The sequence below is a fragment of the Salvelinus namaycush genome, chromosome 39 (genome assembly GCF_016432855.1).
Source record: "Salvelinus namaycush isolate Seneca chromosome 39, SaNama_1.0, whole genome shotgun sequence".
In the NCBI taxonomy this organism is placed as follows: Eukaryota; Metazoa; Chordata; class Actinopteri; order Salmoniformes; family Salmonidae; genus Salvelinus; species Salvelinus namaycush.
The window spans coordinates 16,138,437-16,162,671 of NC_052345.1; the positions used below are offsets into that span (position 1 = coordinate 16,138,437).

Here is a 24,235-nt window from a genome sequence, read left to right on the forward strand (position 1 = left end):
AATGCATTTGATGGTGTCTGAAGTGTGCGTGGTGGAAGGCACATACCGGCGGCTCGTGATGACAGAGCCCAGCTGTCGGTTACCGATAAGGGATCAAGGGAAAAATGTTAGGTGGTGGGAAGAGGCTGGTTAGCTTTGAAAGTTGTTAACATGTATCACCTGTATGTCTGCCTGGAACAAAAACACACACCCAACACAGGCATCTCATGCTGCTCACACACCCACACCTGACACAAGAGCCTATGATCATGAAACTACACTAATAGGCTTCTGTGAAAGTGCCAAAAGCACTACTATAACACTGTGGTTCAAGCCCTGAATGCTGATTGGCTGACAGCCGTGGCATATCAGACCGTATACAACGAGTATGACAAAGGATGTATTTTTACTGCTCTAATTAAGTTGGTAACCATTTTATAGCAATAAGGCACCTCAGGGGTTTGTGGTTTATGGCCAATATACCACAGCTACGGGCTGTATCCAGGCACTCCACACTGCGCCTAAGAACAGCCTTTAGCCATGGTATATTGGCTATAAAAAAAAACACACCCCTTCGTGCCTTATTACTTCATTATAATAGCAGGTTTATAAAGTCTGTGATAGAGGTTGTCAATTGAAGCTACAGTATAAAGTCAGTATCAGTCAAACTAAAAAGTGAATGAAAACGACAAAAAGCAAAGTTATAACATCTTGAAACGTTCAAGAGAAGTTAGACATGAGAGGAAAAAAAGGACAAACTCTGGTCACGCAAATGTCTCGTTTATTAATTAGAAGCCTGGAAAATTCATCATTTCACAATTCTCTTCAATACTCCACTTAGTTTTCAAATCATGTTTACAGAAACCAGTTTTCGGGCATCTTGGGTGACGATGCGTGAAACCATTCCAAAACGCATCTAATCCAAATCCTGTTTATTAACACATGACCACATTGGGAAACAAAAAAAAGCATTGAAATAAAACGTACAAGACCGATATCACCCCGAATTAAAGAGAAAACAAAGAGTTAGATTGAAGAGAAGACAGAAGGTAAATTGATAACCTGTAGTGGAGAACACAGTTAGTCATCATAAGCAAATGCGAGGTCCATTGAATAGCTAAAGACTTGATTACAGAACTGGGTTCGGTACTGGAAAAGCTGAAGAGGTGTTAGGCACTCAAAAAGGGTGCCGCTCCCTCCCATTTAAAACCTGTTGGAATAGGAGCCAACTGATACAATGAAGTAGTGTGTACTAAAATACTGTATTTCTAGACATACTAGGGTTGTTTTTGACAGAAGTTCATGAATGCTGCCTGAAGCTTTCGGGGGTGAGTCGAAAAGGAATCCTAAGCAGTCAACTTTGACCTCAAAGGTCATTCTGTCTTGTCACACACAGAACTTACATAAATGTTTTAAAAAGTCATATCATTAGAGAATATAAACACATGTTCCTGTTCCGAATATAAAGTCATTGGCCACTGAACCCCATTGTTGTATAAGGAAATTAACAGGACCATTTCAATCCTGATGTCTAGTCTAACTTTAACTGTCATCCATGCAGAGCTGTATTGGTGCCACAATAGCATGCAGGACAAGACAGACAGATCATTTATTCTCTAAATTGAGAACTTGTCTCACAATCTAGATATTAAAGTCATAAGAAATTTGAGGCAATACAGAGGTGATAGAATTTTGACAGCATGACCACGATCAGAAATTAATGTGTTATGAGACATCACGGCTCGGTCGTGGATTTACCCTGTGGGCTGTATTTATACGGTTTCTCCTGTTTGATAGTGATTGATACAACACTTACTCTCCCTCCCTCCTGTATACTGACATTGAGACTGGGTACACGAAAGCACTTTTAAGAGTTGAAAATGAAAATAATTCAAGATAAGTCAATTGGGTTTGTTTCCCTCTGTAAAGTGTGTTGGGGGTTGTTGAAGGGAACAAACAAGGCAGGAAACCTCTAGAACATGAAGTCTCAAACTGGGAGCTTTTGAAATGACGCTCTATACCCTACGCAGTGCACTACTTTTGACCAAATTGTCTACTACATAAGGAAACAGGGTGCCATTTCCAGACAGACATTGTTTCCACAGTTCAGATGGATGACAGTTTTCTAGAAACCCACTCAGCCTGTTTATCAATATCTGGCTGCTTCCAACCTGAAGGCCTCACCAAAGCCTGGGACTCGATTTAGCTGCCGAAGCCGAAGATGCCCTTGATGTAGCCGGTCAGGCCGCCCTTGCCCTTCTGCTCCACCTTGTCGTCGAGGGGTGGGAAGGCCACGTGGTTGAGTGCCAGGTCAAAGAAGAGGGGCTTACAGGGGATTGGCTGGAAGTCAGGGGGAAACTGGACCAGGTTGGGCTGCTTCCCCACCAGGGTGGGGTCCAGGTGGAAGGTTTCCAGGCGCTCGCACAGAGGCTGGATGGAGAGGGGTGGTAGCCAAAAGAGGGGTAGGGGTAGACAAATTAGAGTGAGAGAAGGGACTGGTAAAAGTAAATGACTAGAACCTGTCATAAGGTATGGCTAGTCTGTCAGCTAGCAGAAAACATATGCTGTGGTTCCAATGCAGGTCATTTTTCATGAACCAGCACTAGGTTCAGTAGTGAACAACTAATGCCTGCCATGTCGACATAGAAATGTCATGCTGCTATCATGAGCAGTGTATGACAGATTTAAGAGTGAAACCCGATCCTGTGTGGGATTACACAATGACATATATACTCAGCAAAAAAATAAACGCCCCTTTTTCAGGACCCTGTCTTTCAAAGATAATTCGTAAAAATCCAAATAACTTCACAGATCTTCCTTGTAAAGGGTTTAAACACAGTTTCCCATGGTTGTTCAATGAACCATAAGCAATTAATGAACATGCACCTGTGGAACGGTCGTTAAGAGACTAACAGCTTACAGACGGTAGGCAATTAAGGTCACAGTTATGAAAACTTAGGACACTAAAGAGGCCTTTCTACTGACTATGAAAACACCAAAAGAAAGATGCCCAGGGTCCCTGCTCATCTGCGTGAATGTGCCTTAGGCATGCTGCGAGGAGGCATGAGGACTGCAGATGTGGCCAGGGCAATAAATTGCAATGAGACGCCTAAGACAGCGCTACAGGGAGACAGGACGGACAGCTGTTCGTCCTCGCAGTGGCAGACCACGTGTAACACCTGCACAGGATCGGTACATCCGAACATCACACCAGCGGGACAGGTACAGGATGGCAATAACAACTGCCCGAGTTACACCAGGAATGCACATTTCCTCCATCAGTGCTCAGACTGTCCGCAATAGGCTGAGAGAGGCTGGACTGAGGGCTTGTAGGCCTGTTGTAAGGCAGGTCCTCACCAGACATCACCGGCAACAATGTCAACTTCTGGGCACAAACCCACCATCTCTGGACCAGACAGGATTGGTAAAAAGTGCTCTTCACTGATGAGTCAGCTTTGCCTCACCAGGGGTGATGGTCGGATTCACGTTTATCGTCGAAGGAATGAGCGTTACACCGAGGCCTGTACTCTGGAGCGGGATCGATTTGGAGGTGGAGGGTCCGTCATGGTCTGGGGCGGTGTGTCACAGCATCATTGGATTGAGCTTGTTGTCATTGTAGGCAATCTCAACACTGTGCGTTACAGGGAAGACCTCCTCCCTCATGTGGTACCCTTCCTGCAGGCTCATTCTGACTTGACCCTCCAGCATGACAATGCCACCAGCCATACTGCTCATTCTGTGCGTGATTTCCTGCAAGACAGGAATGTCAGTGTTCTGCCATGGCCTGCAAAGAGCCCAGAACTCAATCCCACTGAGCATGTCTGGGACCTGTTGGATCGGAGGGTGAGGGCTAGGGCCACCCCCCCCCCAGAAATGTCCGGGAACTTGCAGGTGCCTTGGTGGAAGTGTGGGGTAACATCTCACAGCAAGAACTGGCAAATCTTGTGCAGTCTATGAGGAGATGCACTGCAGTACTTAATGCAGCTGGTGGCCACACCAGATACTGACTGTTACTTTTGATTTTGACCCCCCCTTTGTTCAGGGACACATTATTCCATTTCTGTTAGTCACATGTCTGTGGAACTTGTTCAGTTTGTCTCAGTTGTTGAATCTTATGTTCATACAAATATTTACACATGTTAAGTTTGCTGAAAATAAACGCAGTTGACAGTGAGAGGACGTTTCTTTTTTTTTGTTGCCGAGTTTAGCATGTCTGGCAGAGGTCTCCTGATATTTCACCCATCTCCCAAACATTGTCTTTTTTCCATGTCAGTCTGCTAGGCAGCATTCCAGCTCTGTAATGTATTGACTGAGGCAGGTCAGGGAGTATTATTTCCCACAGACTGTCCCATGTAAGGCAATGATTTGTGGTAGGCACACTCCTATTCCCAACACTACCTCCTCTCACAACTAACATACATACAGTAGTATTCTCTACACTTTTCATTTACTCCACCATTATCTGAAAGTAGCCCAGAAAATGGCTGGGCTGGAACTTGAGGTACAGAGGAGTCAGATTTAACCCAGAACTAAAGTACCACGTAATTGGTCAGCTGCGCAATTAAGTTCTGGGTCAACGTTAAGAGAAGAGATCAAGAAATGCTAGAATGAGGAGCGGAACGAGGAGCTCTACCCTCTCTTTGCAAGTTACGGCCGAATGTCCCCTTCCAAAATTCAAAAGATGCTAACACCTGCGAAATAGTGATTTGTTCAAATAACCAGTGACAAAAAACCCAAACACCGTAATGACACGCAGAGTCTCTCCACGAGAGATTAGAGTTAGGACTAAGCACATTGGGGGTAGTTCGCTGTGAGACTTCGTTTTCATGTGGGAGGCTAATTTTGTTCGTTCTTACCGTGTTGTCTTTCACCTTCTGCTGAGAGGGTGCTTCAGGAGCATCCTCGGTGTCTAAAATACAAACACACCCTCAGCTTCATAACACAGGCAAAATAAACCAGAGACCACAAGTCTTACAAAACACATACCGGTCAGGTCACAACAATGACAAGTCAAGCAGAAAAGTCAATACAAAGATAAGTTGCCTAACCCTATAGAAACAAAATGGCTGCCCTTGCAAGTCAGGTACCCACCTAAGATGGCTGCCGCCTGAAGCGAGTATTTCTCAGCGTTGACCTCTGTGATCAGCTCCTGCACATCAGGCAGATCCTTTAGGCAAGAGAGACAGATACATCAGGCAAAGACACTTTTAGACAGTCCCACAGTAGAGTATCATGAATAACACGTATGTTTACCGACCTGCAAACATTTCAATGACAAACACGCCCCCCCCAAAAGATAAAAGAACACCAACTTTGTGGATATTGTCATGTTTGAACTCGGAGCCAATTGATTCTATATCATGAATAGTATTTGACAGACAAAGCTTTTCTTCAACGCATGAGTTGTAGATACAGGTAACTGCCAAAATAATGGAAACACTTGAATGAGGGATACAAAGTATTTTGAAAGCAGGTGCTTCCACACAGTGCCGAGTTAATTATTTTGGCTATCATGGCTATGCCCCCATTGGATGACAATGGCCCCATCCAGGTGGCACGAGCGGTCACGGAATGGTTCGATGAGCATGAAAATGATTTAAACCACGCGTCATGGCCGTCTCAGTCACCAGATCTCAACCCAATTGAAACCTTATGGGCGATCTGGAACGGCGTCTGAGACGGCCTTTCCCACCACCACATTATGGAATGTCTCATGGAAGAATGGTATCACATCCCTCCAATAAAGTTCCAGACACTGGCAGAATCTGTCATGCAGAGGCGCATTGAAGCCGTTGTGACTCGTGTTGGCCCAATGCCCTATTAAAAGACACCTTATGTTAGCGTTTCCTTTATTTTGGCAGTTACCTGCGTGTTAAAATGTACGTTTACACACTGGCCAGAGTCAGGGGGTCGAAGGTTATAGGTCAGGGGTCAGTGTCTGATACCTTGAGGCTGTTGTTGAGGCTCTTAGCCTTGGACTGGACCTCCTTGGCGTACTTCAGGACCCGTTCATACAGGACCAGAGCCTCGCTCCACTTCTTCACCAGCACGTACGACTGGGCTATGAAGAAACACCTGGGGGAGAGAGCGAGCAGGGACGTTAGTGACTGGTTTACGCTTCTGTTCTGGCAGAGGCGGATCAGAAAGGCAGGGGTCAAGCCAGCAAGTGTGTGTGATATAGAACACACAGTTCACTACATTTCTTTACTAGCTTATACATCAAGGCTATGAAGAAACACCTGTGGGTGTGTGTGTGCGTGGACGGTGTGTGTCCTCCGTCGGGTGAGCTCTGACCTGTAGGCCTTGTAGACCAGCATCTTGAGGGCCACCTCCTTCTGGAACGTGTGATCTTCCTCTAGCCCCTGCAGGGTGGACAGCTCTGCTAGACTCTGTAGAAACAGTCATGAGGCAACATCAACAAGGACAAGATGACTCACTGCTAGAGGCTTAACCATAGAAATAGAATGAGTCAGAAAGAAACATGCTATTTCTACAGGCTTAACATTAGGGTTGAATGGCAGGCCTCCCTCAGACAATCCCGCTGGCGAAGAAGTCGGATGTGGATGTCCTGGGCTGGCCTGGTCTGTGGTTGTGAGGCCAGTTGCCTATACTGAAACATTTTCTAAAGTGACGTTGGAGGCTTATGGTAGAGAAATGAAAATTCGAATCTCCGGCAACAGCTCTGGTGGACATTCCTGTAGTCAGCATGCCAATTGCACGCTCCCTCAAAACTTGAGACATCTGTGGCATTGTGTTGTGTGACAAAACTGCACATTTTAGAGTGGCCTTTTATGGTCTGCAGAACAAGGTGCACCGGTGTTATGATCCTGCTGTTTAATCAGCTTCTTGATATGCCACACCTGTCGGGTGGATGTTTGGAGAAATGCTCACTAACAGGGATGTAAACAAACTTGTGCTCAATTTGAGAGAAATAAGCTTGTGGTGCGCATGGAACATTTCTGGGATCTTCTATTTAAGCTCATGAAACCGCTACATGTTGCATTTATATTTTTGTTCAGTATAGTTTATGTACTTGACCCTGGGTATGCGGAGTAAATAGAGGTATTTGAACTTTCTCCAACTCCAAGAAGGGTTCGGATGTTTTGTGGTCATGAAGCAGGAAATTATCTAACCTTTCAGTTTCACTATCAATTACTGTAACATTATGAGACGACAAGGACAGACATTTGGAATGTGCCAGACAATGTAATGTGACATCGTGTTGTTGTGTTATCAGAGGTGTATTCATTAGTGCACACAACAGCAAAACAGAAAGGTTTTATTGGACAACATCAGGTAGTACCGCCCTGTTCTACTCTGTTTTGTGGCTACTGAATACGACCCAGGTGTGTGCTTGTACCTGGAGGATGATGTCGTAGAGACGGATGAGGTCCTGGGGGCGAGGGCCCCTTTTGTTCTCGTCCGTCTGCGGCTCCTTCAGCTTGGCCTGCAGCATGTGGGCCATGCTCTCGTTCCTCTTCACCACCGTCCACAGCTTGATGTAGGTCAGGTAGCTATGGAGGGGGGGGACGGACACAAACACAGGTCAAAGACTGATTCAATGTACAGATAGGCTCTTATTTGATTGTATTTCTCATCTTCTCAAAACGCATTGGAGAAGACGGTCTGAGGGACCTATAGTGGTCACCATGCGTCTAGCATCCTCTGACAAATGTCAGACAGAATGACCTCGCTTACCTGTGCAGGAACTGCAGGTTGGACACCTTGCCACTGGCTTCATCAGATCTCTCTCGCTGCTTCTGCAGAGTTGAGAAATCAGGGAGCATTTACCCATAGACAGATAGTGACAGAGTCTGGTACGGTCCTTGACCCTCCTACTCACGTTACTGTTTAGCCTATGAACTTTACTACGTCAGGTCAGTAAACCCACGTATCAATGTGAACCCCGGTCAGTTCGTAACCCTAACTGTCATGTCTGTAACTACAAATGTATCAGCCCATAACCCTAACGGTCATGTCTGTAACCTCATTTGTCATTCTGTAACCCAAACAGTCATGTCTGTAACTCTTTCGGTGTCAGTCAGTCATACATACCGCTTCAGTTTTCAGCTCCTCTCTCACAGCCTGGATGGTGTCTCTGCACTCGGCTAGTAGGGTCTCGTACAGACGTTCCTTGGTCTCCTCATTGGCTGCCTGTGGGGGACAAATGGTGATCCAGTAGAAATATGACATACAATATAAATTCATATTTCCATATATACCTCCCCTGACCTTCCCCAATGGGTATTGAGAAGGACATGAGGATAGAGGACATGAGGCATAAGCAAGAGAGATCTTCCCTATCCCTGAGCTGCTGAAATGCCTACGGCAGCATTTTACTCACACGTGCTCATACTTGAAATGTAAGGCTGTGACTGGGAGAGACAGAAGTATGCAGCAGAGCAGGATGCTGTAGACATTCCTGTAGAAGGTGAATTCCTAGAGCTACTGTAGCTCAGGACCAATGTGAAAGAGAAGCTTTGTTCTTCACGTCACCCAAGATGTAACACAGGCTCATTGTGTACGTTACAGTCGGCTAACTTGCAGGTTTGGAAGGCAGCCAAGTGTCGTGGTTTATATTGTTTATGACAAAGGTCAGTCGTTTTAGAAGATGAGTGAGTCAGAAATATTAAAAGTATCGTCAATGACTCATATGTCCTAGTTAGAACGTCCTAGCAGTGCCCATATTAAATATATATTTTTTTTAAATGCTAATAAAATGTGTTATATATTTACCTGCTGACTAATGATTGCTTGTGTTTTTGTCAGCTAAAACAGAGAAGACGCTGGCGAATCCTGAGATTTACTATGTCTCACAAGCATGTACACCGATTCATCAGAGGATAGGATGCAGCAAAATTATTTCAGATTGGATGGATTTAAGTGCTAAAACATGGCGGGGAATGATTGGGAGCGTTCTACTTAAAAATTGAAAATTCTGCCACTTTTTAACCTCAAATTCCTAATCTCCAGCACCATACCAGTGTCTACATATCTGAAAACTGCACATTTATATGGATGTGTTTAAAACTATAAAAACATCCTAAAAAAATGCTTATCATTAAGCACGTTTCCATCCAGTTATGCAGGTAAAGTAACTGTATAAATACTTTTTTAAAATCACGACAGCTGTGATGAAACCGATGGTTTCAGTACAATTTTATAAAATGCCGAAAGATGGCGTTCATTCGACATGGTGGGATCTTTTTGTGTCAGTAAAATTCATTATGTGAGCAATGGTGGTGGAAACTCCTTAAATGCACAAATATTGACATTATAAATCCTTCTACTGGAGTCGTGAGATGACATGGTGTGTGGTCCTGCCACTACAACTCCAGAAACCATGCAGTTTAAGTAAGCTAGGCTACAGTTTAAATCATTTACGATGAACTTCACAGGGTGGTGAAAGTGCAGTGATCTTAATGCTCCTTTTCCAATAAATATCGAGGGTCTTATTTTGGTGACATGAAGATCGATGCTTGACTGCTATTTGACAATAAAGATATTCTCGCTCTTAATAGCGTCATGTTCAGTAGCCTACCCGCACTGTTAGGCTTGGATGGTATACCGGTTATACAGTATACCGGGGTATTTCGAAATACCGGCGGTATTGATTTGAACACCGGTCAAAAGAATAAGCAAACCAAATGCGTATGCTGGAGCCCTTAGCTGGATATAATTTGACACATCTTAGATTTCGTTATAAACCGTGGCATAGCACGCACCCACACACATTGTTTAAATGTTTATGTTATTGTACGAGGGTGCATGCTACGCCCCTGCTTATAACAAATAACTGTTAGAAAGCTACGGGCTCCAGCTATGCATTTGGTTTGCAAACTTAACATCTAGTGGCTAGATGTAAAGATCAAGCTTCTGGTTTACAGCACAGACATTCAATCCTTCCCATGATCAAGATCCCTGTTGCCTAAATTGTTGTGTGCAAAAAATACAAATGTATAACAGAAACAGTAGGACTACCAAAATCTGGATTACGCCCAACCCTACGCAGTGTATCTGACCAGAGTAGTGACAATTGCTATTTAACACAACAGTTTGAGACAGTTGAAAATGCGATGGAAACACATTTACCTTTCAACATTTTTCCCGGTACATGAACTTAAGAGAAAAAGTACATTGTGTGCACTACGTCGTCACACACTGATTTTTCAAAGTCAGTTTTGTGGATTTTGGAATATCCGCATCAAAATCTGTCGCCAATTGGATGGAAACCTACCTTCTGACACACAGAGTAGGATATATATATATATTTTTTTAACTGTTAAAAAAACCTTCAACGAGTTTCTAGCCAGAGGGATGGCATTTTCTTGTTCCCCGCGTCACCATGAATCTGTTTGAAAATCCCTGTTTTTCAAATGTAACTTTTGATGTAATCGGGTGGAATGTGTTAACATAATATAATTTTCTACAAAAAGTAGAAAAATCCCCATTTTCCCATATGTAAACGTTACTGTGCTGGAGATAATGAAAATGAGTCTGAAAAGCTGTGAGAGTTGCCATTTAACACAAATTTGTATTGGGCAGACAATGAAGTAACATTCACTCCTCTCCATCCAGCATGTAGGGAGGGCGTCTTGTGGTGACACACAAACTAGTGCCACCACCCTGGCAAAGCCCCTAATAGGACTGGGAGAACCAGTCTGGTGTCTTCTGTGCTTCCACAGAGAGAGGGAGGGCGCATCCCTCTTCAGTATGGCCCCTAGGGATTGCGCATGGCCTTAAATGGCATTTCCGTTGGAATGGTTGAGGGATTCCTCACGCACCCAGACAATTGTAATCCACAGAAGTCCTTTGGAGGAAAGAATGTTGACAGATACAAATGTCAAATATAAAAAGCATAAATGAGAAATAATATAAAGTCAATAAAAAAATAATAAACAGTTGCCATATGACATTTTAACCTTACCTAGGACTCCATAATGTTTCATTTGTGTGCTACAAAGCAAAAACATACGTCAAATATAGCTTTACCGCTTGCTCTGTAATAATAGTATTTTAATGTTCATACATTTATGAATATAGAAATATATAAAACATGAATATTTAAATGTTTTGATATTCTATATAAATTGTTTTAACATAATATACTCTACAGGCATATCAAAGATCCAGTGTGGGATCAATGCTACTTTTAGGGTTTGTAAGCATTACCAACATAGTGAATGTGAAAATGGATTCAAAACTGTCACACTCTACTGGTGATTTGCAGGATGTGCAACGATACAAGTAAAAGGAGGGTTGTGATTGGTTACATTGTCTACTATAGCAATTTCTCTGTATAAAATAGGCCATAACTTTAGACAGCTGAGGTAGATAAAGGGGAGGGTAGAAGTAGAGGCAGCCATAGGGGGAAAGGTATTATGGTCCAACTGTTTCTGAACCCTTGTGTTCATCAAATGGTACCTTCCATAAACGTAACAGAATCAGACTGACATATCAATTAAGGATCTTTGTGCATGAAATGTTAACCCTTAACTCAAAAAGCACATTTGGATACAACTGGTTGTGGACAGGACAGGAATGAGGGGAATTTCTGACCAGACCCAAATTCAGCCTTACTTCAAAAGTGTAAGCACAACAATTACGTGTAATGCAATGCTACACTACATCTAACAGAAATGGTGGTCCCACTCCCAAGCTAATAACCATTTAGCTCCGATGCTAGTCTGTCCATAGAGACCAGGGCTGATGGGTGTAGCCATGTGAGTGTGGGTCGCTATGCATAGAATGCAGTTTGACAGCACGAGCGGCAGCATGCCAGAGCCTAGTGCAGGTGGGTGTGACGGGTGTGGCCGCAGGGTGGAAGAGGTAGGACTACAGGAAGCCCGACAGGGAAGGTAAGAAGAGTCTGACAATAGACACCTGTCAGAGAGCTGCAGTGGAGCGAACGCCACCTACTGAGACCCAAGGTGAACTACACGAGACGATAGCCACCGTTGGACTCCTGACCTGCCTTTGGGATAACCTCTCCCTGCAGACTGGTTGATAACAGCTTGATACGGCTAAAGAAAGAGCACTGACTAGGCTGCGCCACTAAACCCCTGTTCACTGGTCCTCCTAGTTCACTAAAAGTTTCTCTAGTTCATAAGGCATCCTTGTTCACTAGGCTCATAAGTTTGCTACTAGTCCCGTAGCTACTTCACACTAGTCCATAATGAAGCAGAGGTGTCCAAGCAGAAACCCTTTTCAGGGCTTGACATTAACGTTTAGCCACTTGTCAGTCGGACAAGTAGGACAGTTTCTTGACTTGTCTGAAAGCTCAAGTTACTGGTCACCCCACCAAATAAAAGGCCTTTAACGCCATAAGCCAAAAAAGGTGACTGATAAGCATTTTGTAAGAGGCAAAGAACATTAATAGGGTTTCACAGAATTTTCCTCACTAGTTAGTCTGAGGTCTATGATTATTTTAAAGGCTACCTGCTGCCATGTCTCCCTCTCTCTCAGGCAACGGCCCACTTGATTGAAAGACCGCTCGTGCCTGTCAATGCAATACAATATGTCTACTCAGATGCTCTCTGCAGAGATCGGGAAAACACGAGACAGCACATCTAGAAGACACTTAGATTAAATTCTAATCTGAGTAATTGTTTGATGTGTGACAACTAATCTATATTCTGCTTGTCCGACTTGTTGTTGTTGCTTGTCCCAGACAAGAGGACAAGCGTTAATGTCGAGAACTCCTTTTAACACTATCGTGCTGACCTGAACCGTACTGTGCCGGCTCGGATATTCTATTTTCACATTGTCCTTTCTAGCAACTGCAGTGGATGAGAAACCAGACCAGTCAAGTTCTGCTTGGCTCAGTACTGTGAAAATGTGACTAGTCCCCTGGTAGGGTCACTGACCTGGGCGATGGCGGCCTCGTTGTCTCCCAGGCCCAGCAGGAAGATGCGGGCCTTGTCGATCTTGACGGGCACCGTCCGGCCTCGCCACTCCACCTCGCTCATGGTGGCTGCCTGCTTGGCTCTCGTCTGTGTGATCAGGGCCTGGAACAATACCATAACCATTCAACAGTATGCTACATAAGACAGGTCTATTCCGATATCCACACTAGCCTACTACTGATATAGAGACCAATGTATTGGGCCTGCATTCTAAGTGGTATAACAGTATGGACAATGGAACAAAGTGATTCTCTCTGCACTTAATGAGTAAAAAAATAGATGTAGGGACAGATGTATGGCCATACTTTCCAGTAGGAAAGTAGTAGTTACTTTGCATGTGTTTTACAGTGAGAGGGACCACACACTGACCTCTAGTTTCTCAGCCATCATGCCCCCTCCTCCTCCTGCACTCAGCCTCATCTGCATCAGCTCATTCATGGCGTTCTGGTCACCTGGAATCAGAGGGGAGTAGGGTTGTTCAGTACCAGTCAACTGAACAGGAATGAGTTGTGCATGTGTGTGTGGGGGGGAGAGAAAAGCAGTAGAATGCATATACTACCGTTCAAAAGTTTGGGGTCACTTAGAAATGTCCTTTTCCATGACAACATACATGAAATGAGTTGCAAAATGAAAAGGAAATAGTCAAGATGTTGACAAGGTTACAAATAATGATTTTTAATTGAAATAGTGTCCTTCAAACTTTGCTTTCGTCAAAGAATTCGCCGTTTGCAGCAATTACAGCCTTGCAGACCTTTGGCATTCTAGTAGTCAATTTGTTGAGGTAATCTGAAGAGATTTCACACAATGCTTCATGAAGCACCTCCCACAAGTTGGATTGTCTTGAAGGGCACTTCTTACGTACCATACGGTCAAGCTGCTCCCACAACAGCTCAATAGGGTTGAGATCCAGCTGACTGCTTCTTTCCTAAATAGTTACTGCATAGTTTGGAGCTGTGCTTTTGGTCATTGTCCTGTTGTAGGAGGAAATTGCCTCCAAATAAGCGCCATCCACGGGGTATGGCATGGCGTTGCAAAATGGAGTGATGGATCTTGAAGGAAGGCTCTTTTACCCTTTACAAATCTCCCACTTTACCACCACCAAAGCACCCCCAGACCATCACATTGCCTCCATGCTTGACAGATGGCGTCAAGCACTCCTCCAGCATCTTTTCTGCTTCTCACGAATGGCCTTTGTGATCCGAACACCTCAAACTTAGATTTGCCTGTCCATTACACTTTTTCCCCAATCTTCCTCTGTCCTGTGTCTGTTCTTTTGCCAATCTTAATCTTTTTATTGGCCAGTCTGAGATACGGCTTTTTATTTTTCCAACTCCGCCAAGAAGGCCAGCATCCGAGTCGCCTCGTCACTGTTGACGTTGAGACTGGTGTTTTGCGGGTACCATTTAATGAAGCTGCCAGTTGAGGACTTGCGTCTGTTTCTCAAACTAGACACTAATGTACTTGGCTTCTTTCTCAGTTGTGCACCGGGGCCTCCGACTCTTTCTATTCTGGATAGAGACCGTTTGCGCTGTTCTGTGAAGGGAGTAGTACACAGCGTTCGTTGTACAAGATCTTCAGTTTCTTGGCAATTTCTCATTGAATAGCCTTCATTTCTCAGAACAAGAATACTGACAAGTTTCAGAAGAAAGCTTTTTGTTTCTGGCCATTTTGAGCCTGTAATCAAACCCACAAATGCTGATGCTCCAGACACTCAACTAGGCTAAAGAGGTCCAGTTTTATTGCTTCTTTAACCAGGACAACAGTTTTCAGCTGTGCTAACATAATTGCAAAAGGGTTTTCTAAATTATCAATTAGCCTTTTAAAATAATAAACTTGGATTAGCTAACAACGTGCCATTGGAACACAGGCGTGATGGTTTCTGATAATGGGCCTCTCTATGCCTATGTAGATACCCAATACAAAATAATTAAAATAAAAATGTTTTTGCTAAAATTGTTATTTACAACATTAACAATGTCTACAGTGTATTTCTGATAAATGTGATGTTATATTAATGGTTTAAAAAAAAGTGCTTTTCTTAAAAAAATACATTTCTAAGTGACCCCAAACTTTTGAACGGTAGTGTATGAGAGGTGTGAATGCAAATGAAAGTGCAATCCACTGTCAATCTGAGCGACGGGATGCGTGTGTCGCCTACCTATGTTGTAAGCACAGTAACGGATGTTGGGTGAGATCTCCTCCACACGCTGGTGATACAGCACTGCCAGCTCCTCAGTAAAGGCACTGGCCAGCTTCTCATAGATGGTCCTGAGAGAGGTTACAATACAGACACATGGAATTGTCTATAGTTCACAAGTAGCAAGATGGTGGTCCGAGAATACAGCTATACGCTGAATGTGTTTGGATATGTTAAGCATACGCCTACACGTAGGTACCGCTTGTAAACAGACAACTTGACATCTGTCAACATACAATGTAGCCTACATTCTTGAGGCCTCATTTGCCCCATGTGAAATGATCTCAATACTCTAGATCAAAAGATCAGCAATCAAAAAGGGCCACACTTCGGCCTTTAGGTAGTAGAGTGGGGTCAGACTCACTTGCACTTGTTGAAGGCCTCCGTGGCAGCCTTCCACTCCTGCAGCTCAAAGCGCACCATGCCACTCAGGTAGGAGGTGTAGGCCTGCAGACAAGTTGCTTTCATTATTATTCATTCAGAGGTCATCGGCAGCTATCTCAGCTGGGTTAGAAAGACAGGGCCCTGAAGTGCTCTTTCCTCAAGGACACGCCCAGCTGCCTATACTGTTGGTTCCTCAACTGATAAATTTGTCTTTAAATATTAGTTTCAGTTAAATTGTTACTTCACTTGCACAGAACTTGAACCACATGTTGAAAGAAATGAAGGTGAAACAATAGGGAAAGTCACTGACTCTCCAGGTCAGGGCATTAGCATACCTGTGCTTCCAGTTTAGTCTTGGCATCCACACGAGGGCTCTCACACAGCTTCTCCAGCCTCTCTCCATGTTTGGCGGCCTTCCGCAGGCGGGACAGCAGGTGGAAGCGCTTGCGGGGCTCTGTGTTGGCCTCCTGCTTCAGCTGCATGGCGTAGCTCCACGCCCGCTCAGCCTCCATCAGTACCAGCAGTAGATACCTAAAAAGGGGATTTGTTATATTCAAGGGACTTGGGCCAACTTTAGTGCCTCTTTGCGCACTTAATGCATTATGAGTATTTTGATTGTAGTTCTAGAACCAAACGATGGTTGCCGGCAGCTTTCATGCATGAAGTATTTGGATTGTAAATCCAGTTGTACTTTAATACTGTTGTAAGAACGGGATCGGGTGCTTTTACCTGTTGTCAGAGTACCGGTTGTCAGAGAGCATCTCGACAGTCACTTTCTTCCCAGTGAACTTGTGCCTGTTTCCACACTTGAAGCCCAGGGTCTTGCGCAGACGACGCAAGCGCCGGGAGCAGTATCCCCTAGGACAGAGAGAAAGAGATGGGTGAATTTTACAGTGTGAAACTAAGAGCCAACCATAAGGTATAGTCTATGATTGTCAAACTCCCATTCGCTGCCATAGTCCAGTCCTCCATCTCACCTGTATCTCTGATAATCCCCGTGTCGCAAGCCATGTTGTTGCTGGGAATCCTTGATGATCTGGAGAACTGCAAGTCTGCGTTAAGGGCCATTCTCCTACATTCACACAGGAACCAATAGCTAGCTACATACACAGTGGTGCATGAGAAAAGATCACAGTAAATATACTTTAGCAGTGGATTTGCATTATGTGATGGATGTAGCAGGTTGACAATGTTTATTTACTTAAATACACATGATTTTAGCAATATTCTAATGACAACATCTGTAAACCGCTTTTCTAATGACACGTAGCGCTAGACTTCCGGCATTACGTTAGCTAACTAACGTTAGTTAGGCAAGCCTACCTCCACCAAAAAATACTGGTGTCTCAAAATTACATATTGGTCCCGGGTCAGCTTTATAGCTTTAGAAAGGATACTCTCCAGTCCTATTCCATCTTCCGTTTTATTTTCTTTATTCTCATCCATAGGCAATATTTTTCCTTCATTTTGCTTGTCTAAGGCCATTTTTCTGCTAGCAGCACACGGCCAAACTGACCCGAAGAAATGCGCCGGAAGTAAACTCCAGCGTCAGCGTCATCATACCTTTTTTATGCAATTCTTGCCATGTTTACACATGACACGCAACACTAGTGAAGCACATAATTCAAAACAGTTCAACACAAAATTCTACAAAAACATAAACGCAACATGTAACAGTGTTATTCCCATGTTTCATGAGCTGAAATAAAAGATCCTAGAAAGTTTACGCACAAAACGCCCCAAAAAAACGAAAAACTGCACACATTAATTTACATCCCTGTTAGTGAGCATTTTTTCCTTTGCCAAGATAATGCATTCACCATCTTCTTCTTCTGAGTTTAACAGCAGGTGGCATCCAATATACTGCATTACCGCGCCCAACTGGACTATAATATAAATCCATTATAATTTTTTATTTTTTTTTATTTAACTAGGCAAGTCAGTTAAGAACAAATTCTTATTTACAATGACAGCCTAGGAACAGTGCCTTGTTTAGGGGCAGAACAACAGATTTTTACCTTGTCAGCTCGGGGATTCAAACTCGCAACCTTTTTGGTAACTGGCCCAACGCTTTAACCACTAGGCTACCTGCCGCCCCAAAATACAAAATACATTTTTTTCTTTCAAACTAATCCTACACTCTTTAAAACCCCACTACCCCATTCCACTACTTTGACCCTATCTACTCCTGCACCATGCCAACGGCCTGGGAGGACGGAACACCACCACTCAACACACCCTGTAACTCTTCTGAAGTAAAAAATAAATAAATAACACTATTCTAAAGACAAATCTGACATACCCAAATGCTTCTCTGCAGTTGCCACCACATCTGTTTTCTGTGATTGACATTCCATTTCAGTGGTACAGTTGATAACCATTGCTATGAAGCCAACCTTACTGAAGCATGTCACTCATTGGCCTATTCCTCTGTTCTGACACAGATCTACTACTCACAGGGATCCTCACCCTTGAATCATCCTCATCTACTTTCTTCACTACCTCAGCATACAACACCTTCTGCAATACTCTGACTCTAGCCACCTCAACCTCCCTCTCTCGCACCAGACACTTCTGATCCCCAGCAACATGGGCACCCCTACAGTTAACACACAAAATGTTATCCACCAAAACGACACAATCCTCTAGCCCATGCCCTCTTGCACACTTCCCAAATCTTGGAATCTCCCTCCTTCAAACTGATGCAACGTGACCATAAACATTGCACCTGAAACAGCGCAGTGGATTCGGCACAAAAGCTCTAACAGGATAACTGATATATCCTAACATGGCTTTGTTAGGAGCACCCCCCGATCCACATCAAAGGGACACTAGTGGATAAGGTGGAAAGTTTTAAGTTCCTCGGCGTACACATCACAGATAAACTGAAATGGTCCACCCACACAGATAGTGTGGTGAAGAAGGTGCAACAGCGCCTCTTCAACCTCAGGAGGCTGAAGAAATTTGTCTTGTCACCTAAAACCCTCACAAACTTTTACAGATGCACAATTGAGAGCATCCTGTCGGGCTGTATCACCGCCTGGTACGGCAACTGCACCGCCCTCAACTGCAAGGCTTTCCAGAGGGTGGTGCAGTCTGCACACGCATCACCGTGGGAAACTACCTGCCCTCCAAGACACCTACAGCCACGATGTCACAGGAAGGCCAAAAAGATCATCAAGGACAACAACCACCCGAACCACTGCCTGTTCACCCCGCTAACATCCAGAAGGCGAGGTCAGTACAGATGCATCAAAGCTGAGACCAAGAGACTGAAAAACTGTTTCTATCTCAAGGCCATCAGACTGCTAAACAGCAATCACTAACTCAGAGGCTGCTGCCTACATAGACTCAAATCACTGGCCACTTTAATAAATGGATCACTAGTCACTTTAAACAATGCCACTTTAATAATGTTAACATATCTTACATTACTCATCTCATATGTATATACTGTACCTTATACCATCTATTGCACCTTGCCTATGCCGTTTGGCCATCGCTCATCCATATATTTATATGTACATATTCTTATTCCATCCCTTTAGATTTCTGTGTATTAGGTAGTTGTTGGGGAATTGTTAGATTACTTGTTAGATATTATTGCACTGTCGAAACTAGAAGCACAAGCATTTCGCTACACTCACATTAACATCTGCTAACCATGTGTATGTGACCAATAACATTTGATTTGATTTGATTTAAAGACTGACTCAAAACTCAAAAGGATTGACAGTGACTCCTCTGCTTCACCACGCACACCACTGGGACTGCGTCGCACCAAACGGCGGGTATCACAAACACCAGGAATCTTCAACTTCAATTGCTCCACCTCCACACTTAACGCTTCCCCAGAAATCAACGCTTCCCCAGAAATCAATCCTTTCAATGGTGCCCTGTTCCTAAGAGCAAAGCAAGAAACAGATCTTGACCCAAGTTAGGTAACATGTAGCGCCCACTCCCTCTGGTCAGAAGAAACACAAACAAATATCACAAGTACACCACAGGTTACCTTAACTGATTCAACGGCACCTAACTTCTTTCTCACCCACCCTGAAACAACAAATAGATCCGCCAAAAGGCAAGGATCCACATTCTCCAAAAAGTTCACTCGTACTGGACCAGATTCTTCTTTATCATGTCCATTGATGGCAGGCTCGGGCGCCAAGCTTTTCACCACACCTTCCACCTCACTTAACTCACCCTCATTCACTTCCATTTCCCCTCCAAAACTCAGTCTAGCACCTAACTGGTGTGGCATATTAAGAAGTTGAATAAACAGCATGATCATCACACAGGTGCACCTTGTGCTGGGGACAATAAAAGACCACTAAAATGTGCCGTTTTGTCACACAATGCCAGAGGTGTCTCTAGTTTAGGGGCGTGCAATTGGCATGCTGACTGCTGGAATGTCCACCAGAGTTGTTGCCTGAGAATTAAATGTTCATTTCTCTACCATAAGCTGCCTCCAACGTCGTTTTAGAGATTTTGGAAGTACTTCCAACCGGCCTCACAACCGCAGACCACGTGTAACCAAGCCAGCCCAGGACCTCCACATCTGGCTTCTTCACCTGGGGGATTCTCTCAACCAGCTTCATGAGGTAGTCTGTTAAAAGTTAATTTGTTTAATTGATTTCCTTCTTAATGCATTTGAACCAATCAGTTGTGTTGTGACAAGGTAGGGTTGGTATACAGAAGATAGCCCTATTTGGTAAAAGACCAAGTCCATATTGTGGCAAGAACAGCTCAAATAAGTAAAGAGAAATGACAGTCCATCATTACTTTAAGACATGGTCAGTCAATGCAGAACATTTCAAGAACTTTGAATGTTTCTTCAAGTGTAGTCGCAAAAACCATCAAGCGCTATGATGAAACTGGCTCTCATGAGGACCGCCACAAGAAAGGAGTTACCAGCCTCAGAAAATGCAGCCCAAATAAATGCTTCACAGAGTTCAAGTAACGGACACGTCTCAACATCAACTGTTCAGAGGAGACTGCGTGAATCAGGCCTTCAAGGTCAAATTGCTGCAAAGAAACCACTACTAAAGGACACCAATAAGAATAAGAGACTTGCTTGGCCCAAGAAACACGAGCAATGGACTTTAGACCAGTGGAAACTGTCCTTTGGTCTGATGAGTCCAAATGTGAGATTTTTGGTTCCAACTGCCGTGTCTTTGTGAGACGCAGAGTAGGTGAACGGATGATCTCCGCTTTTGTGGTTCCCACCGTGAAGCATGGAGGTGGTGTGATTGTGTGGGTGTGCTTTTCTGGTGACATGGTCAGTGATTTATTTAGAATTCAAGGCACACTTAACCAGCATGGCTACCACAGCGTTCTGCAGCGATACGCCATCCCATCTCATTTGTTTTTCAACAGGACAATGACCCAACACACCTCAAGTCTGTGTAAGGGATTTTTGACCAAGAAGGAGAGTGATGGTGCTGCATCAGATTACCTGGCCCCCACAATCACCTGACCTCAGCCCAATTGAGATGGTTCGGGATGAGTTGGACCGCAGAGTTTAGGAAAAGCAGCCAACAAGTGCTCAGGATATGTGGGAACTCCATCAAGACTGTTGGAAAAGCATTCCAGGTGAAGCTGGTTGAGAGAAAGTGTGCAAAGCTGTCACCAAAACAAAGGGTGGGTACTTTGAAGAATCTAAAATATAACATTTATTTTGCTTTTTTGAAAACGTTTTTGCTTATTACATGATTCCATGTGTTATTTCATATGAGTGAAGACATCAACACTTTTACGATGTAGAAAATAGTACAAATAAAGAAAAACCCTTGAATGAATAGGTGTCTAAACTTTTGACTGGTACTGTATATACATGTATACACATGCACATTTGTGGCCTGCTGGAGGTCATTTTGCAGGGCTCTGGCAGTGCTCCTCCTTGCACAAAGGCGGAGGTAGCGGTCCTGCTGCTGGGTTGTTGCCCTCCTACGGCCTCCTCCACTGAGAAGTGGTCTGTGGTCACCACCTGCAGAACCACTCCTTTATTGGGGGTGTCTTGTTAATTGCCTATAATTTCCACCTTTTGTCTATTCCATTTGCACAACAGCATGTGACATTTATTGTCAATCAGTGTAGCTTCCTAAGTGGACATTTTGATTTCACAGAAGTGTGATTGACTTGGAGTTACATTGTGTTGTTTAAGTGTTCCCTTTATTTTTTTGAGCAGTGTATATATATATATATACATATATACATACACACACACTTAAATCATGTTTTGTTGACCCGTAGAAAAAATTGCATATGAGAATTTGCTACTGATATGACAGAATGAGCGACACTTTGACAACAAAATGGCAACCACAAAGTGAAAATTATGAACACCTTTAAAATAGTATCCTAGACAGTCAAATAGGCTTTGAGGTATAGTTCTCCAAAACACATGTAGACAGCTTTCCCGGTGCCCATGAGGGCCCACCACCCCATTCTTTGAGTCTCCTTTGACATTTTGCCAAATGTCAGCCGAACATGTCAGTTTTCAATCAATGAGGAAGTTTGATTAAGTGCACCGGGCTATGGCATGTGACGTGAATGGGCAAAGCGTTGAGGGAGGAGCGCCCTTTTCAAATTAAACAGTAATCTACACCACTCGGTCATGTTGTCAACAAGGCAGCATCGTTCAGAAACATACACCATCTATTATCGTTGCATAATCTACGTCACTTCTGTTGAAAATGGGGCACCTAGGCTCACGCCCGGGATGCAGCCAGGTTCAAAAACATATGTAATCCACGCTAACCCAGACATTAATATAACTTCCTCATTGGTTCATGTGTTCTGCGCAGCAGATATGTATCTAGCCAGAAAGTTCTTGACCTCGGAGATGTGCACGGTCTCCTTGATGGTGGTGTCGCGGCTGTGCACCTGCAGTAGGCCACTCAAGCATGTTGTCACTGATCACCACAGTGAACAGCACCCCCATCTCATCATACCTGGGCACAAAGGCACCAAACATTATATTTACAGTAGGGTCCCCACGGGGAAACAGTACATCTTCTATCGAGATAACCTTCAGTGAAGTCAAACATCAGGATGTTACATCATTCTGTTACATCATTCTGTATCCACTAAATTGCATGGCCACTAAATGTGTGGTTTTTGATATCAGAATTCTATTGAACTCAGAACGCATCCAACAGTGGACAGCACATTAAATCTGTCACATGAAATGGGAAACCACAACATAAAGAAACTATAATGGTATGAAGAAGTTTTACTTTGCGTTTAGCAGCTCCATTGAGGTTGGCATGGTTTCAAGACATCCAGGCCATGCAGAGACTCCCCTTTCCAAGAACTCCTGCAGCAAGCTTTCACAAACCTAAGACGTAGAATATAAATGTTATAACTACAATCATAGTCTTATTGAATAACTTTGCGTATACCTCAATAGTTTCCCACCTGTCTTAGTTCCACAGTGCACCGGGCTCCCCTTCCCATGTCCAAGGCCACTTTAACTGGAGACAAAATAGGATGGAGCTTCAAAACCTACAAGGGCCACAAGATGTCAGTGTGTGTAGCACATTCTAATAATGTCCATCAGTTCAAAAAAAACAGAAGAGATGTTGGATGCTCAAGTTGTCACCCATGTTATCAGAGACGTAACCATACTAAAGCTAGTGTGGAAAGGACTTAGGTGTTTCACCTTTCTCTGCTGTAACCTCTGTTTGCTGTCGACTTTCTTCCCTCGCCGGAGTGAGTTGTACAGGTACGCCAACAGACCTCGCTCTGTTTCCAGTTACGGAGATGGCATAGATGTTACGGAGTTGACTTCCATCTCGGCACTGTGAATGACAGACAGAAAAAAAAGATGGAGCACTGATATTGAAGTAAGATTTTATTAACCATAACAAAAATATGTTTTATTGTCACACACACCAGATAAGTGCAGTGAAATGTGTTGTATTGCAGGGTCAGTCATACTGTCATACCAAGCAAAAAGGCAGTACCTGCTCATAGCATGGAACTGAGAAAAATGGCTTTTATGTACCTTGGTTTCACAGTAACCTAGTGCAGTTACTGCTAATATGACCCCCATTTTCACCAAAACACAATACAAGAGAGGCTAGATACTTGTCCACATGAATAAGCATGTATTTAATGTAGCAACCATTTCCGACCAAATGAGCAGTTAATGCCTTTTTTGCTTGGTAGGGCAGCATAGTAGTATAGCGCCCTTGGAGCAAATTAGGGTTAAGTGCCTTGCTCAAGGGCACAGAGATTCTTCACCTTGGGTATTCAAACCAGAGACCTTTTGGGTTAACGAAATAACGCGCTAACCGCTAGGCAACCTGCCGCCACACAACTGATCACAGGCGGCCGCTGGCACCATAATTGGGGAGGACAGGCTCAAAGTAATGGCTGGAACAGAACTAATGGAATGGTATCAAGCAAATCTAACACACGGTTTCCGTGTGTTTAATATCATTCCATTCCAGCAATTATTATGAGCCGTCCTCCCCTCAGCAGCCTCCTGTGCAACTGACATATTGTGAAAAATTTTAAAGATCTACTCCTAAGTTGTTGTATTGTGACAGCATGAGAGGGATAGGGTATTAACTGCAGTTTTGTCCCTGCTGTAGAAGGCAGCATTACACTGACCTGTAGTTTATTGCGAGCGCCCTTGTGCGTCTGCAGCAGCTCTGCGTCCCCTCGGGCTCAACAGAGTCTCCAGGGCCTCTGGGCCCCATGGGAAATTGTACACAATTTTCACACCACGAGACACGCTGCCTGCCAGCTCCTCTTCTGTTAT

At 43.9% G+C, this 24,235-nt stretch overlaps 1 protein-coding gene and 1 pseudogene across 3 annotated transcripts; both read right to left on the reverse strand.

Annotated features, from left to right (window-relative positions):
* Positions 1–738: 738 nt before the first annotated feature.
* On the reverse strand, positions 739–17,007 carry LOC120032498 (signal recognition particle subunit SRP68-like). 3 transcript variants are annotated; one of them, XM_038978603.1, is made up of 16 exons: positions 16,863–17,007; positions 16,443–16,509; positions 16,195–16,323; positions 15,801–15,996; positions 15,446–15,528; positions 15,043–15,152; positions 13,254–13,336; positions 12,846–12,986; positions 8,035–8,133; positions 7,678–7,739; positions 7,340–7,493; positions 6,274–6,368; positions 5,925–6,054; positions 5,071–5,146; positions 4,836–4,888; positions 739–2,409 (listed from the first exon to the last, which is right to left on the reverse strand). In XM_038978603.1, exons 1-16 carry the CDS (start codon positions 16,948–16,950, stop codon positions 2,182–2,184), a joined length of 1,794 nt encoding a protein of 597 aa, XP_038834531.1. In that variant the 5' UTR covers positions 16,951–17,007; the 3' UTR covers positions 739–2,181. The 3 variants fall into 3 exon arrangements, with proteins under 3 accessions (XP_038834531.1, XP_038834533.1, XP_038834532.1); XM_038978605.1 differs by having other exon boundaries at positions 16,443–16,565; positions 16,789–16,870; XM_038978604.1 differs by lacking the exon at positions 4,836–4,888 and having other exon boundaries at positions 2,212–2,409.
* Positions 17,008–21,794: 4,787 nt separating this feature from the next.
* LOC120033026 lies at positions 21,795–23,221 on the reverse strand (annotated as a pseudogene).
* Positions 23,222–24,235: the final 1,014 nt, after the last annotated feature.

Excerpts from the sequence above, each read along its gene's own strand:
- LOC120032498 (XM_038978603.1), bottom strand. The coding sequence starts at position 16,950 with ATGGCCTTAGACAAGCAAAATGAAGGAAAAATATTGCCTATGGATGAG. Across the intron at positions 15,529-15,800 it reads AGACTAAACTGGAAGCACAG|GCCTACACCTCCTACCTGAG; the intron begins GTATGCTAATGC and ends ACTTGTCTGCAG. Across the intron at positions 12,987-13,253 it reads TGATGGCTGAGAAACTAGAG|GCCCTGATCACACAGACGAG; the intron begins GTCAGTGTGTGG and ends GTATTGTTCCAG.